Genomic DNA, 17,393 nt, shown 5'->3' with positions numbered 1-17,393 from the left:
AACTTGTGTCAGACATCATCCGTGGGCATAAGTACGTGTTCTTTATAGTATTACTCTTCGAGGGGTGTCAGTGGGGTGGAGAGGAGGAATCTGAATCCTGGTTTTCAGCCCCTGCAATGGCCAGTACGGGTGGGGGTGCAGGGTCACCAAGGTGGGGGAAGGGGGGCATGATTCTCCTGGGCCCGGCGCCGCCAACAGAAAAGCACTTGCTTTTCTCAAGCTTCCCGCTCTGGCAGGCACAAGGAAGAGTGCCGACTGCTCTCCTACTGTGCCAGGTTATCGCATGGTCACGTTATCTCGCTGCTAGCCGTGGGTCCTCCTTCCTGCTGCATCCTTTCCTGCCTTTGTGGAAACATAAAGTATTTCAAACAAGAGGCAGGAGGGGCTGCGGCAGGAAAAAGGACCTGTGACTGGCACTGAGTTAATGCGACAACGTGATAACCCGGCCCACAGGAGCAGGAGGAGTGAGAGGGTGTCTTGTGAAAACAAAAGGATACAAAGGTGTGTGAGGAATAAAGGGGGTGCCTCAGGGGAGTCTCTCCTGCTCTACCACATTGCACCCTGGGTGCGGGCACAGGTGGGGGTGGCCCTTAAGATTGTTTGTCCTGGGTTCAGCTTTGTCTCTGTGGCCCTGTGTGGGTGAGCTGGATGGGCCACAGACGACGGGGGGGGCTCAATGTGGCACCTTACGCTGGGGGAGTGGCCTGCTGGGTGCATTCGCCCAGCCACTCGTCCCTTTGATTTCAAGCGATCGGAATTTCATGCAAAGTCAACACTCTTCTCCACAGCTCCACAGGGTTGTGAGGTGGCACCTTTCCAGCAGACGCAAGGATTCATTACGTACAAAAAGAGATATGGAATCAGAACTGAAAAACAGTGTGCTTCTTTATTCGAAGGCTCACTATTCTCGGCGTAACGTTTTTTTCCCCCACCTGTAGAGGATTACACCCCGTGCCTGTTGTGTCTGGATAGCGAGTAGACCTCAACGAACAATCCTTTAGTTTAAAAAAAAAAAAAAAATACTGATATATGAGCATGCAACCAGATCATGTCAGACTCTTACAAAACGAAAAGATATTGACTTGTGGAGAAAAAAGTTTGGACGGAGGAGAGGAGGAGCAGCAGGATAGATGTTCTGAGGTCTCCTCCGGCCTGCTTTATATTCCAAAATTCTCCCTTTCTTTTTTTTTTTTTTTCTTCTTCGTTTGTTCTTCAGAAACAATGAAGAGGAAGAGATGAAACAAATAAACCAGATAGAGAACAGGAAAGCGAAGGATGGGAAAGGAGGAAGCAAAGAGAGAGTGAATTTTGCAAGAGAATGAGCATAAGAAAGGGGAATCCTATAAATATAAACCTAAACTCTTGAGTATAAAAGGTCACACAGAATGTGCACACAGATTTTATAATGGCTCGGTTTTATTTCAACCTGCGTCCAGTTGCATGCCCCTCTTCCCGTGACACTGCACTTCCAAGGAGAGGGCAAGCGAGGGGAAAGAAAGGAACTTTGAGGCCTTTCCTAGAGAAGGGGTAAAACGCGGACCTGGCGGATCTAAACCCGCACGTCCTTAAAAATCTGAGATCCGTGCCGCTTGTAGTTAAGTTTCTGGCTCTGACAGACCTCGGTGACAATTTAGCGCCGACGGATCCGTCTCGGCATAGGGAGGGAAAAGTATTAGGATCCGTCGGCGCTAAAATGCCACCGAGGTCTGTCGGAGCCAGAAACTAGTGCTGGAGCGGCTCCAAAACGAATCCTTTAAACTAGTTTCCTGCAGCCCCAGTAAATCGGCTCTGACAGACCTCGATGACATTATAGCGCCGACGGAGCCTAATACTTTTCCCTCTCTGTGCCGAGACGGATCCGTCAGCGCTAAATTGTCACCGAGGTCTGTCAGAGCCAGAAACTAACTACAAGCGTCACGGACCTCAGATTTTTAAGGACGTGCGGGTTTAGATCCGCCAGGTCCGCGTTTTACCCCTTCCCCCTTTTCTAGAGTGACCACTTGAATCTTCCACCCTTCCACTCGTTCAAAACACATAAGTGCATCCACCAAGAAGCAGTCTTGGCTTTTCAATTGTGCCCAAAAGGCACGGCCTCCCCAAAATGTGGTCTGGTTGTGAATTTCTTCCCCCCCCCCCTCAGTTTGACATGTTCAGTTTTGAATGCACACATTGTTCACATGCTATAACCTTTTTTTGCACATGGAAATTGATTGGATGTCTGTTCATTTTTGTAGGCACGCAGTCGTACAATCAATTTGCGTGCCGTTACAATTTTAAAGCACACGTTTTAAGCAAAGGCGCACCAATGAGCGCATGCTTTCAATGCCCAAATAGGCTGGCACTGATCATCCTGCCCCCCAGAGTTTTATAAAATCAAGAACAGACGAAAGAATTCCTTCCAAAGCTTGCGGATCGGATGAGGAGAGAGGGGTAGGGTTGAAGCTAAGGGTTAAAATTGGTGTTAGGTTGAAGATTAACGCTTAGGATAAGGGATAGCATGAGCATTACAGATAGGGTTAAAGGTTAGGAATATGGAGATTAGGGTCAGGGAAAAGGTCAGAAACGAGGATAGATAAAGAGTCAAGGTCAGGCATAGGGTATAGGGCTAAGTGATAGGGACACATAAGTTTAGTTTGGTTCAGGGATAAATCAGATTAGGGTTATAATTAGGGCCAGGGGACAGAGTTCAGGTTAAGGTCCAGGGATAGGATCAGGATTCGGGTATGAAACAGGGTTCAGAGTTGGGTTCATTGACAAGGATAACTAAAGGGTTAGGGATAAGGGAATAATTAGGGATAAGATTGCAGAGAAGTGATACACCGCTGGCATGAATAGGGTTACAGTCAGGAACAGGGTTAGGGAAAGGATCAAATATGATGCCTTTTCCACCACGATCCCCCCAATGCCCCTCAAAAGGATAGCAAGTAAAACTTAAAAAAAATACATGAAGGCCAGGGTGTCAGGTCAAAGGCGCGCTGGGACAAAGGCGCGAGCAGACAATTCAGCGCAGCGCGGAGGTGCGCGCCGAAGAAAATTACTGTTTTTAGGGCTCCGACGGGGGGGGGGGTGCGTGGGGGGGAACCCCCCCCAATTTACTTAATACAGATCGCACCGCGTTGTGGGGGGTTTTGGGGGTTATAACCCCCCACATTTTACTGAAAACTTCATTTTTTCCCTGTTTTTAGGGAAAAAGTTAAGTTTACAGTAAAATGTGGGGGGTTACAACCCCCCAAACCCCCCCACAACGCCGGCGCGATTTGATTTAAGTAAACTGGGGGTGCTCCCCAACAAAACCCCCCGTCGGAGCCCCTAAAAACAGTAATTTTCTTCGGTGCGCGCCTCCGTCTTGCGCTCAGTTGTCGGCGCGCGCCTTTGTCTTCCGCGTTGTTGTCTATGAACCGAAGGCCAGAGAGGGCTCCAGTTGCATCACACGTCTTCCTCCTTTCTCTCTGGCCTTTATCTGGCAAAAAGGGCAGGCCAGACCACGTTATTTGGGGCATCTCACCATACCAGCAAGAAGAATAATTAAAAGTGACACTTTTTCAGAACAAGACAGAACTCTTCTACAAAACCACGCTAGCAGTTTCTAGCGCGCGGAGCCCGCGCTGAATGGCCCGCGCAGCTCTCGACGCTCATCGTGAGCAGCGCGGGCCATTCCGCGCGGCTCCCCGCGCTAGAAACTGCCAGCGCAGTGTCCTAGAAGAGGGGGGTTCGTTTCGCGGATAACAACGAGGTGGGAGAAGGAGGAAGGCTAGTCAGAGATTACAAAAATACGTAGCATTTTTTCCATTTTTTTAATCTGAGAATTTTTTTTTTTTCCCCTCTGTTTCTCGCAACTTTTATCTATTTTTTTTATTCCTTCCTTTTGTTTTTGGTCAAATAGGCATTTTCTCCTCCCGCCCAAAGCATTCTTTCTGTTTCAGGGTTCGATTTTGTTAAATCAATTTCAATTTTGCAAAATTAATGAGTCAGTTAAAAAATTTTATATATATATATATGTTTGTGTATCTCTATATGTGTGTCTGTTTGTGTGTATAGATACACAAACATATATATATATATATATACAGGCATATTGTAGTAAAATACTTCCCATCAAGAATTTCATTTCCGAGCGCTATACGTTTGTTCAGTCCATATGCATTTCCATTCGCCCTTTCAGCCTACGAATGCATGCCAAATCCTGTTCAGAAACGTGTCTTTTTTTAAAATTTAAACTCTCAAACAATGAGTTTTCCATTTGACGTTGAAATGACAGAGAGAGAGGGATAGAAACGGAGAGACTTCAAGAGCGAGAAAAGAGCTCTGCCTTCAAATTCTGGTTTTGCAGTTCACTTTTCTATTATTTTCTTTCTCTTGGTTTTTTTTTGTATATTTCGATATAAAAATGATATCCAGAATAATTTCCTGCCTCTTGGCGTGTGGTTTGTTTTTTTTTGGTCCCCTCCTCTCTGTGGTTTTTTTTTTTTTTCTGAGTTGACAATTGTTCGTTATATTTAAAGTATGTTTTTTTGTTGTTTTTTTTTAAAGAACGGTTATGCTGTCAAAGTCGGAGAGTTGACTATACTCTTGTAGTGGAATGTGGGTGAGGTAAAGTGTTGTTATGGCCAGTGGGGAATGTGTTGAACGGGTGCAAGGACTGCATCCCTGGGATGGTGCTGGGAATCATGGTGATGGTGTTCGGCGTCATCAGCGGCACGTCGTCGGGCGCTCGGCGCAGGGCAAGCGTGTAGTCGGGCGGGCAGGCGGGCCGTAGGATCTCGTGGGGCCGCAGGGCCTCCAAGTCATGGGCTTCGTGCTCGGAGTGCTTGATTTGCAGCGACATGATCTCCTCTTCGGGCCCGTGCACCAGGTCGTTGGCGGCGCTGCCGCGCTGGGGGCTGAGCCGCCGGCGCAGCTCGTGACGCTTGTCGCGCTTGTAGTAGAGGGCGGCGAAGGCCAGGATGTTGAGGAACAGCAGGGAGGCGCCCACGGCCACAGTCACGCTCAGTTCGGTGGAGTAGTCGCGGGAGTCCCCCGGGAAGGGGGCGTAGCGAGGCCGGTCGTCTGGGTCGTCTTCGTCGGGTGGCAACGTTGGGGAGGTGCGGCGAGTGGTGCTGGGACCCACTCGGGAGACCGGAGGCCACCTGGTGCTATAGGGCGGGATTCGAGTAGTGGTGGAAGTGTGAATGATGCCATTCAAATTGTGCAAATGTGGCACCAGCTCCAGCCAGAAGGCAACCTTATTGGCGCGGTAATTGTCTCGGACCCGAGGCTTCAATCCAATGTGAAGATACTGCTTGTCCTTTGTGTTGAACTTGGTCCACACTACCTCTTCAAAACGATTAGGCTTCGTATGAATGAACTTGGTATCTTGAGGAACGGGCTGATTTGGATCCCTAGGAAAGAGGCAGAAGTGTGGAGAACATGAGTTACAGCTCAGCTCTTACCTCGTCTCCCTTCCAAAGAACACAGTAACATAGTAAATGACGGCAGATAAAGACCTGAGCGGTCCATCCAGTCTGCCCATAAGTTATACCCATTTAAAAAATACATGATTCGATTAACTTGTCTCTTCTTTGATATTTCTGGGCCATAGACTGTAAAGTCTGAGTTGCCGTCCAAGCTCACTCCAGCCTATCCAAAAATCCCGTTGTTTGCAGGATATCTACCGTAAAGTCTGGTCAGTAACTTCCTCAGGTTCCTTATTAGCAGGGCAGGATTAACCAATAGGCCCAGTAGGCACATGCCTAGGGCCCACAACGGTCAGGGGGCCCGATGAAGGAGGGAATCAACATTGTTTTTTCCAAACGGCGATGGGCCCCTCCAGCATCGATCGTCAACGTGGCCCCCCCCCCCCGATCGTCAACGCGGACCCCACCCCGATCGTCAACGCGGCCCCCCCCCCCCCCATCGACGGAAAGTAAAACAAGCAAGCAACGTGGGTAAGAAAGGCAACGGGAAGTGTAATTGTGCAAGCTGCTTGTCCAAAGCTTCCCTCTGACGTGGCTTCCTGTTTCCGCCTGGGCGCATGGTGGGGTGGGGTGGGGAGCCCAGTGTACTTGTGTGCTTAGGGGCCCTCGACGAATTAATCCTGCCATGCTTATTAGTGGAGTTTCAATTCATGCCCGCCCCAGCCCATCCTCCAGCGAATCACCATATATGGAACACAGACCATTGCAGGTCTGTCCAATACCGGCCTTAGTTCTTAAGCCCCAGGTCAGAACATTCCTTGCCTGTTCCTCCTTCTACAGGAGTCAGAGGCCAATATGTTCTTTGCCTGAAAATACCGGGACACTGATAAAGTGCCTTTCTAAAGGAGTCTCAAGTAGGATATTACTACCGGCTAATTGCCTTGTATTGTGCCCTTTCCACTTATAATAAACATATGTTTAAAAAAAACAAAACATAAAAGTTCTTTCTAAAGAAGTCTCAGTCTGGATATTCCTCGCCCATTAATACCAGAACACTGCTAAAGGACTCACCCAGTTTTGGCAAAATTGGTCCAGTAGGTCATTACCACGGCACTCAGCATGACATCATTCTTAGAAAAGTTGCAAGGAAACAGGTCGGTGGCACCGATCATGGGGACGCCAAAGACGTAGGGGATCTCATCGCCATGAGCCGCATCAGCCCACTCCGGCCTGGTATCAGTCTGGCAGTGGTGGTAGAAGGTGTAGAAGTAGACAGGTGACTGGTACTCGGCATGGAGCTTAGCAGTGGCCACAGCAGGTGCCACCCACTGGTGGTCAGTGAAGAGCGCCAACAGGGTTTTGCGCCGCATTTCTCCATTGTCCCGGTCAGCCCAGTCTGTGTACATGAACTTGATGGTCTCCCTCAGGATGTCTTTGCCCTCTGGATAGCCATAGAGGTTGTCCACGAAGTTGGAGATGGTGAAATCAAAGTTGCTAGCTGAAATGCCATCTTCGCTCTCCATAGAGTCCTCCACAAACTTCAGCCCTTCGCCTTGATTGACCCCAATGAGGATGTCATAGTTAAGGAACTCCCCCTGCTGCATGAGGATCTCGGGATCGTCTGGGACCACATCTCCATCCACCACAGGCCCAAAGGCGATATGATAGCGTGCTGGCTGGATATCCTGGTCCACTAGCTCCCTATAGGGTTTCCGGCGTAGGCACTCTACTGTCTCCATAGTGTCCATGTGGTTACAGCCCACTTTGGCCGCCAGCATCCTGGTGTACTTCAGAGGCTGGTAGTTTACCGACCAGCTTGAGATGGCCGTGCCACTTTGAGCGATGGCCTTCTGGAACAAACCTGAAAAATAAGAACAAATAAAAATCTATAAAGATATACTGTATACATTTACTCTACAAGCAAATCTGTTCCCGTAAGCTGATCTAGAAGTGGAGCTCTTCTTAGAAGTAGTTTAAGGGTTAGTGCAATAACCTGAGGAACCAGGTTCAATTCCCACTGCAGCTCCTTGGGGCTCTGGGCAAATCACTTAACCCTCCGTTGCAGCTCATATATAATATGGAAACCATATATAACTTGGAAACTACTCTGTATATCAAATCCCATCCATTTCCCGTTCCCCTCGGCTAGCATGCTAAAACTTCAGTTGGCTAATTTAAAACTGGAGCTGTTTCCTATTGGCTGGGATGTAATTTGTCAAGCGGCAACTGATTGGTCAACAGCTAACCCTGTTTCTACTGGCTGACCTCTAGATGGAGCTGTTCCTATTGGTTGGCCGCCGATAGAAGCTGCCCCTATTGACTGATCTAAAACAAAGCCATTACTAGCCATGACTACTCCCATTGGTTGTATGCTCCTTTTACGACATACGGTATAATAAAATAAAATTCTTTTTTTTTTCGTACCTACTAGAAGATGTTCTGAATCAATGGCTGAATAACTAAAGCTATTTGAGGTGGTGCAAAGACAGGCCATAGCAGAAGTCTAACAGACTGTTTATAGCTTGTGTTGTCTTAACGGCTAAAGAGAGAATTGATGAATATTCAATGCGGGGTTTATGCACGACTATTTGAGCTGGCTAGCTCACTATGCAATGCACTATTTATGGGGAAGACTACCTTCAGAATGATGAGAGAGTATGAGGAGATTGACGCAGGAGGCCCCAGCCCCCGAGCCGAAGATGGTGATGCGCTCCGGGTCCCCGCCAAAGTGCGCAATGTTCTCTTCCAGCCACCGCAGTGCCTGGATCTGGTCTAGAAGTCCATAGTTCCCCTTGGCCGACTGGTCTCCTGTACTCAAGAAACCTGTAAGGAGAAAGCCCAGGACTTAAAAAAAATTTTTTTTTTTTTTTTTTTTACGGCGGGTGTTGACAGCAGCGATTACACAAACAGAGAACCCAGACTTTAATTCATGCAGTGGTGCCGTCTCAACTATTGTAATAGTCTGTAGGGGCCCGATTCTACAGGGTGCCCCACAAAAACACTCCTTGATTTTAAATGGTTACAAAACCAAAATTGATTGGAATATTCTTTCACCTTTGAGGCTACAGTTTCCTCAACTCATAAAATTTCATATGGTGTCTGTTGATTACATATACTCGATGTGCGTCTCGCCTGTTACTTGGCAACCATCGATATGATAATCGAGCTCGGGCCAGACCTTCCGAAGCACATCCGGCGTGATCGCGTTTATAACTTCAGCGATGCGTTCCTGCAGATCATCCAGAGTAGCGGGGAGTGGAGGTACGTCCCCCCCCCAAAGGAAAAAGCCACCAACATTAATGTCCGGTGATCTCGGGGGGCCACTTGAGAAACGCCTAGTCATTTTGTCGCGTTGCGTTATCTGAAGGTTCTAACTTCTGCACCAACTGCATCTTATTAAGGGTGAAAGTGCGAGCGATTGCGTAAGATCTTGCTAACCGTGCTTTTTTGGGACTTGTATTTGCTGTCGTCTTATTTATAAACATATTCCAATAAGTTTTGATTTTGTAACCATTTAAAATCAAGGAGTGTTTTTGGGGTGTCAGGTCAAAAGCACGCGCAGACAACTGAGCGCAACGTGGAGGCGTGCGCCGAAGAAAATAACTGTTTTAAAGGGCTCCGACGGGGTGTGTGTGTGGGAAACCCCTCCCCCCCACTTTACTTTATACAGATCGCGCCGCGCTGTGGGGGCATCGTGGGGGGCTTGGGGGGTTGTACCCCCACATTTTACTGAAAACTTCACTTTTCCCCTAAAAAACAGGGAAACAGTTAAGTTTACAGTATAATGAGGGCGGTTACAACCCCCCAAACCCCCCACAACGCTACCGCGATCTGTATTAAGTAAATTGGGAGGGTTCCCCAATAAAACCCCCCCGTCGGAGCCCCTAAAAACACTCTTTTTCTTTGGCGCGCACTTCCATCTTGCGCTCAGTTGTTGGCGCGCACCTTTGTCTTCGGCGGTTTTGTCTATGAACCGTTTTTGGGGGCACCCTGTATATATGGGGGTCTAAAAATTAGATGCTGACTAGTGCGGTGCTAAGCTCGATTCTATTCATGTTAGATGCGCTTTATAGAATCACACTTAGCCCTGCCTAAGCATTCTTAGGCATTGCCAGGCATCCTAATTTTAGGCGGGCCCTATTTATGCCAGGGTTTTCTTAGCCTAAATGCATGTGCCTAAGTCCAAAATGCCCACGGTCTGCCCTCTAGCCATACCCACTTTGTGGTAGGCAACTTGGACTGGGTGCAAAGCAAAGCGGTAGGCACCCAGCATCCAATTAAGCGCAATTTACGTCAATTAGGAGATGCTGTCAATTATCGGCGCTAATTAAGCCTATCAAACAATTAAGTTAGGCCCTACATTGGCTTGCCGCGACCAAGTATGCGCCTCACTTTAGGCAGATTTTATAGAATTTGCCTGTATGTTATCTTACAGAAATACCAACGTCCGCAGACCCAAGTAGGGGCATTTGTTACAAGGAATGAAGTCTTATGGTAATTAAAGGTGATGATATGGGAAACCGAAAGAAATCTCAGTGAATCTAGAAGATGTAATAAGCCAAAATGAGAAGTTAAAGAGCAGCAAATCACCTGGACCAGATGGTATACACTCCAGGTAACTGAAAGAAATTGTCCATGGCACTTGAGGATTGGATGGTGGCCGTCAATTTTTATAAATGGTTCCAGATAGTGCAATGGCAATCAGACATAGCACTACTGAATATCTGCTTAGGTACAACTGAATATTATATGACAATTTCCTGATGGAAAAGGGGATAGAGGGGTATAGGTAGGGGATTACTGCACAGGTGGCCATTCGCTGATCCGACTCAACTCTCCGCACATCTTTTTGATAATGCGGCCTCCAGAATTGTACATAGTATTCCAGATGGGGGTCTCACCATGGATCTGTATAACGGTATTATGACCTCGGGCTTACGGCTGACGAAACTTTAGGCAGATTTTATAGAATTTGCCTGTATGTTATCTTACAGAAATACCAACGTCCGCAGACCCAAGTAGGGGCATTTGTTACAAGGAATGAAGTCTTATGGTAATTAAAGGTGATGATATGGGAAACCGAAAGAAATCTCAGTGAATCTAGAAGATGTAATAAGCCAAAATGAGAAGTTAAAGAGCAGCAAATCACCTGGACCAGATGGTATACACTCCAGGTAACTGAAAGAAATTGTCCATGGCACTTGAGGATTGGATGGTGGCCGTCAATTTTTATAAATGGTTCCAGATAGTGCAATGGCAATCAGACATAGCACTACTGAATATCTGCTTAGGTACAACTGAATATTATATGACAATTTCCTGATGGAAAAGGGGATAGAGGGGTATAGGTAGGGGATTACTGCACAGGTGGCCATTCGCTGATCCGACTCAACTCTCCGCACATCTTTTTGATAATGCGGCCTCCAGAATTGTACACAGTATTCCAGATGGGGGTCTCACCATGGATCTGTATAACGGTATTATGACCTCGGGCTTACGGCTGACGAAACTTCTACGGACAGCAAAACAGGAGGAGAGAGGGAGAACTACAATTTTGTAAAGAAAAAGAGAACAAGAAAGGTAAAAACCAGCTAGGAATGGCTCCTGGCTAGTTAAATGGCACTTAGTCGGCTACACGGTAATATTCAACATGAGATGGCCACTGAATATTGGCATCTGGCTGCTATGTAAACCTAGCGGTTCAGCCAAGGGATGACATAGCCGGTGACCGGGCTAGCTGCTAAGCGCCAGTATTCAGCGGTCATCTCATGTTGAATATTACCGTGTAGCCGACTAAGTGCTATTTAACTAGCTGGTTTTTACCTTTCTTGTTCTCTTTTTCTTTACAACATTGTAGTTCTCCCTCTCTCCTCCTGTTTTGCTATCCTACCCTATGTCGAGTTTGATTGGTCTTGCCTGTTATTTGGTGCTAATTCCCCCTTTTTATTCATGTATTATTTTAACGTACAACTCTTTGAATTTTATGATTAGTGTTTAATCAAATTTGAATAAACTATGAAACTATTTCCAGCACTTTCAAACTATGACAACACATAGTCCTCTCTTCCCCACCCTCACCTTGTTGAATCTTTGCCAGTGCGAGCAACATTTTCCAGCCTAGTCCAACATTGGTCCGATAAGACCCATGATGTCGATGATCTTTGGTTTTCCATTTTGGATATGACCATTTAAGGAGAGGGGGGCAATCTGGCACACACATTATGGATCCAGAAGCAAAAATGGATCTACAAATTAAATAGTTTTCATCCGTGAAGAGAATGGAATCGGTCCAGCGAATGGCCACCAAGATGGTCTCAGGACTCAAGGATCTCCCATATGAAGAGCATCTAAGCAGGCTGCAGCTATATTCTCTCGAAGAACGCAGAGAGAGGGGGGACATGATAGAGACGTTCAAATATCTTACAGGCCGTATCGAGGTGGAGGAAGATATCCTTTTTCTTACGGGTCCCATGGCAACAAGAGGGCATCCGCTCAAACTCAAGGGTGGGAGATTTCATGGTGACATCAGGAAGTACTTCTTCACCGAAAGGGTGGTTGATTACATTACATTAGTGATTTCTATTCCGCCATTACCTTGTGGTTCAAGGCGGATTACATCCAAACTAAAACAAAATCCCATTCAAAATTTGAAGGAATAGAATAAGCGATGGCATAGAGTTTTTAAGGTAATATATATTGGGTAAAGAGTTACCAAAGGGAAGTGGAGGTCTTTAGGAGATAAGAATAGGGTGAAATTATGGGTTTTAGATAACGTTTGGTAGATAAAAGAGTATTAGAGAGATCTAAGGGTAAATAGAGTGTTGGATATTGGGTTGGGATTGGTTGTGCTGGATAGGTTTTATGTGTTTATCATTGGAATGGCCTTCCACGTCAGGTTGTTGAGGCCAGCAACGTGCTCAAATTCAAGAAACGATGGGATAAACATGTGGGTTCACTTCGAGGAATTGCTTAGGGGAGTGTTCTTTTAAGGGGAGGGTTCTTTTGAGTGGGCAGACGTGTTGGGCCGACGGCCCTTTGCTGCCGTCATATTCTATGTTTCTATCCTGGAGGTTTAAACAATGAGATAGAATGATGAGCATTTTTGTAAATCCCGCCTTTGTCAGCCTCTTTTCCTGTCAGGTTATCGTAAGGTTATGCTGTGCATATGTCATCATGCTTAGCAACGTGATGACGTTATTGAGATTTTAAATTAGTGATGGCTTGTTTCGCTCATTAAGTGACCGCAGAATAAAGACATAATGAATTCTCACGGACAAGGTACCTGCCCTATAAGTTTGCCTTTAATGCTGATTTAATTTATTAGGTTTTGAATTTCACAAATTTTCTGAGGATATTTATTTTAGTCACAGAATGTTAGAGTGGGATTTTTGAATCGGACTCACCACCCCACTCGTTTTGAGACAAGCATTTTCTTTCACTCTGGGGTTTCTTGAAAAGGACAGCGAAACGTGGTCTGCATCGGGACCCTCACAAACACCTGAAGTTAGGTGAAAATAATTTTAAATTTTGATTAAAATTGTGACGTCACAGCTTGAAAGCAACTTTCTAGCATTTTGTCACATAAGCAATGATTGGGTCTTGCTATAGGACCTTTGGCAAGGCTACACATCTCTGAGTACATGTTATAACTTAAATTATAATCATTTATCTGATAGTATGAAAATTTTGAACAGGGGTCACCACACTATATGTTGATACATCAAACTTTTTTGATCTGTATATTTAAAAGTCGTATTTTCCCTGATATTCACTGAGTTGACTTAGACTCAGTTTAACAATGCCACTTTGTCCTTGAGATGTAGAAGGGCTATGGTAGGGCCAACTCAAAGGTGCTCTCTCTGTCTCTCATATGTTCTTGCCATCGGTGTCATGACTGATGAGTTGCCTGGCTCCTTACAGCATTCTGTATAGTATGTGACTGATATTCTGAGAGTCCCCAGGGACAAGTAAATAAAAGCAGGTAGAAGGCATGCTCTGTGTATATGTTTAGCTAGGTCTCAGCAGGCTTGGAGGCGGCCATTTTGTATTCAGTGGTGAGCCCTGATTGTTCAACGCAAGTGGCATGATGACATCACTGGCAGCTGCTGCCACAAAATGGATAAGCCCCTTCCTCCCTCAGCAGCAGGCTAAGAGGCTTTATTGCAGTTTGGTAACCCATAATGCATTCAAAATGTACAGAAGGACTCTGTTTCAGTCTCAGTTGGTCTTGTCAGAAGTGCAATCACTCAAACTGGAGAAAAGGTCTTGAATTTTCAACACATGAATTTCCCATTAAAAACCCGTTGTCTGTGTCTCTTCTCAGCAGGTTGGCTTCAGAAAATGAGCTTGCGCCTTTCACATGGAACTGACCTCTCCTTCCCCAATCCAAGACCTGAGTGTCAGACACGGAGAGTTTCAACTATTAGGGAGACTGGGTTGCAGGCACACTGTGACAAATCGCAGGCAGAACCTAACCTCTTTAAACGTCCCTCTTATGAGAGGAGTTCCACCCCCACTATCATTTTGGCTGGTTTTCTTTGAACCTTTTCTAATTCCGCTGAATCTTTTTCGAGATACAGAGACCTGAACTGAATGCAATACTCTAGGCGAGGTCTCACCATGGAGTGATACTGAGGCATTATAATATTCTTGGTCTTACTTACCATTCCTTTCCTAATAATTCCTAGCATTCTGGGGGGGAGGGGGTTGGGCCTCTGCCACACATTGGGCAGAAGATTTCAGCGTATTGTCTACAATGACACCTAGATCTTTTTCTTGGGTGCTGACTCACAAGGTAGACCCTAGCATCAGACAACAATGACTTGGATCATTTTTCTCAATGTATAGTACTTTACATTTGGCCACATTAAATTTAATCTGCTGGCCAAAGGCTCTGAAAGGGAATACAAGTAGTGGTGTGGTAAGAGAGGGGTTTTGCACCCCTCCGCCTTTTCCCATTCCTCCCCTCCACACGCACGCCCCCATTCCCTTCCCCTCCCCCATACCTCTAGTCGAAGTTCTTGTTTGCGGGGATCAACAATGTGTGTTCTTCGCCACCCCCGTCAGCTCTCCCACTGACGCTACTTCCGGGTGCCACACACAGGAAGTGACATCAGAGGGATAGGCGATGGGGTTACAAGGAGCACGTGGCTGAACGCCACGAGCAACAACTTCAACTCGAAGTGCAAGGGAAGGGAAGAGAAAGGACACGCGGCAGGTGGAATCGGGGAAGGAGTGGGAGGGGGGCGCGACAGGTAGAAGCGGGGAAGGAGCAGGGGGGCGGAGACGAGGGGGGAGTGGCAACACCGCCTCAAGCGCCTCTGAATACAGGCAGCTGAGAAAGCTCTCCTATTGGTTGAAGGCTTTGGAACGAAATGAAGGCGGCTGAAAGAGCTCTTCGGTGGGTTAGAGGTCGAGGACATTTCTAAGATATCTGAAATTTGGGAGGTGCAGTTGTCTCTCCTACTGCACTGCTGCTTAATTAAAACTTCAGCATACTCTATAACTGCTGGAAAAGTGATTTAATTGTAATTAATATAGAAGGATCCCAAAAGCAGTTTTTTCAGTAATTCTGGCTTCTGGTCTTAAAGGAAAAAAAAATAATAAATCAAATCAGAGCTAGCTTATGCTCGGCATTAAATATTTAACTGTTTTAATTAAAATTGTATCCTTGGGTCCTGCTAGATAAATTTTCTACATGGAAAAGGAGTTTGGGAAAATGTATTTTATCTAGGAGTACACTTACCAAGTATATTACCTTTCCTAAAACTTTATATATTTTTTTCTTTTTCTAGTCTTAGCAAGATCACAATTGATTACAATTTTTATGGGCAGAAACAGAGGGAAGAGATAGAAAACAAAATTGCGAACCACCCCCCCGCCCCAAACAAACCACATGCATGTGAAAGAGCTCATACAAGAAAGAAACAGAAAGTACTTATGGGAGCAACAGAAACAGATGGAGAATTAGAAACAAAAAGACACCAAAAGAGCTCTTGAGAGACATTCAGTCAGATGGAAATTTAGAGATGGAGAGAGAAAGACAAAACGAAAACAGCTCATAGGAGAGGAACAGATAGCTCCCTCGCTCCTGCCTCTTACAATGGCTCTTGAAAATGGCTCGGAAAGTAGGAAAGGAGGCTCTGATGCCCAGTCCCTTTGTACTAATCTTCAAAGAAGCTCACATGGTTGGGAAAGGGGACATGGTAACGTTCCTGGCGTGAGCAGCAATCCCCCACCCGAAGTCGCATCAGCCTCGGCTCTTCCTCTGATGTCACTTCCTGGACCCGCACCTAGGAAGTGATGTCAGAGGAAGAGCATCTTTTTTTTTTTACCAAAGAGGCCAATCTTTTTTTACAAGACCAATTTCCTTCCTGAGTTGAATCCAGCATCTCCCCCAGTCAATGGACAGGCAATAATTCAGAAACCATCTCTCCAGTCATTCAACTTCTACTAATTCAGTTTGGCAATCTGTCATCCAATTGATCAGAATCCAGCTTCAAGGACTCATTCTGCCTGGGCAGAACTCCGGGTTTTTCAACTATCTGCGTGCAGCAAGTTACTGGCTTCACTTATTTGCAATAAACAGTTGGAAATTAAGAACAGCGAGTCTTCCTGTGGATGTTGGCATGGGTTTTGCTGGCCATTTAATAATGCATGGAAATGCTTTCTGAGAACAGCACAGCCACTACAGACTCTCAAAGGCTTAGCAGCTTCAGGAGGGAGGGAAAGCAAGACAGAGAAGCAGGAAAAGGGACGGAGACAAAGAAGAGAGGTTTAGAGAAAAGGAAAAAGAACGCAGAGGGCAAGAAGGGAAATGGACCGAGGGGCAGAGAGAAGGAAAAGAGGAGGAAAGGACAGAGTGGAGGGGGAAGTGAGAGAGGGAGAAAGTGACTTAACAATGAGAGGTAAAGCTGCAGGAAGAAATGGAAAAGCCAGGAAGATGTAGCAAATAGAGAGAGAGAGAGAAAAGCTTAAGAGAAGGAAAAAGGGATGTGCAAAAGATAAGAACATAAGAACTGCCATACTGGAATAGACTGAAGGTCCATCCCAGTATCTTGTTTCCAACCAAGGTCACAAGTACCGTGTTGTCCCGAAAATAAGCCCTAAAATGATTTTTGGGGTAGGTCTTAATATAAGTCCTATTCCCTGGATTCGCCGGCAGCATCGCTTACCCCTGCCGTGCAGCCGAACCCCCGCTGACTCTTCCATCTTTCCATCTCTCCCTCCCGTCTGAACCCCGCCGACCCTGAGACCCACTTTAGGACAGAAGAGTCTATCCCAATCTCGGAAAGTTGGAGTTGGCCCCTGGTGGAAGGGATTAGAAACGGGGTCTTCAAGGTGTCACAGCTCTGCGCTCTTAGCATGGGAAGCACGTTGGCGGCAGAGTGGAATTAGAATCTGGGACTGCTGGTGCAAGCCTCCTCACTTACCTAGTACCCCAAGGCGGTAGTTCATGGTGATTACAATGACATTGCCGTAAGCCGCCAATACGCTTCCGTCAAACATGTTGCCTGTTCCCTCCATGTAGGAGCCACCATGGAGGAAGAGCATCACTGGCTTCTTCCCGCTGTCTCGAATATCTGTGGGAAAAGAGGAGGAGAAGAGAAGGTAGGGACAGGGATAGAGAAAACGGGGGACAAGGTAATGTCAGTCATCAATATATAGGAATGCGTTCAGAAATGAAGATAAAACAAGGGGTTAAGAAGGGGCGGATGGGGAGTTTTTATTTATTTCAGTTTTATGTCCCGTTCTACCCAGGATCTCAGAACGGATCACAGTAGTGCATTCAGTGTTTGGGGTACAGGAGTAACGGAACATTCTATATTGTAGGTTAGAAACAATACAATCATAACGTTTTAGAGGTACATGGTTAATCATGCGTACACAGTATAAGAAAAAAGCAACGGGTATGCGAGGGCAGTTCAAAAAGTATCAGACCTTTATTCATAAAAAAAATACTAGTATTTAGATGCAACAATCTTATACTAATCTCCTTCA

General features: G+C 46.1%; 1 protein-coding gene across 1 annotated transcript in view; it reads right to left on the bottom strand.

The window, feature by feature from the left end:
* Nucleotides 1–3,917: 3,917 nt before the first annotated feature.
* NLGN2 (neuroligin 2) overlaps nt 3,918–17,393 on the bottom strand; it is a 67,153-nt gene continuing 53,677 nt past the window's right edge. The window contains exons 3-6 of the mRNA XM_033924964.1: nt 16,826–16,975; nt 8,031–8,216; nt 6,465–7,254; nt 3,918–5,378 (exon numbers count right to left, since the gene is read on the bottom strand). Coding sequence (XP_033780855.1) covers nt 4,562–5,378; nt 6,465–7,254; nt 8,031–8,216; nt 16,826–16,975 — 1,943 coding nt within the window. The 3' untranslated portion in view covers nt 3,918–4,561. The remainder of the gene's footprint in view (nt 5,379–6,464; nt 7,255–8,030; nt 8,217–16,825; nt 16,976–17,393) is intronic.

This window comes from Geotrypetes seraphini, chromosome 16 (genome assembly GCF_902459505.1).
Source record: "Geotrypetes seraphini chromosome 16, aGeoSer1.1, whole genome shotgun sequence".
Classification (NCBI taxonomy): domain Eukaryota; kingdom Metazoa; phylum Chordata; class Amphibia; order Gymnophiona; family Dermophiidae; genus Geotrypetes; species Geotrypetes seraphini.
Note: the sequence above shows the minus strand (reverse complement) of the source record. Positions and strands in the feature narration are given on the sequence as shown.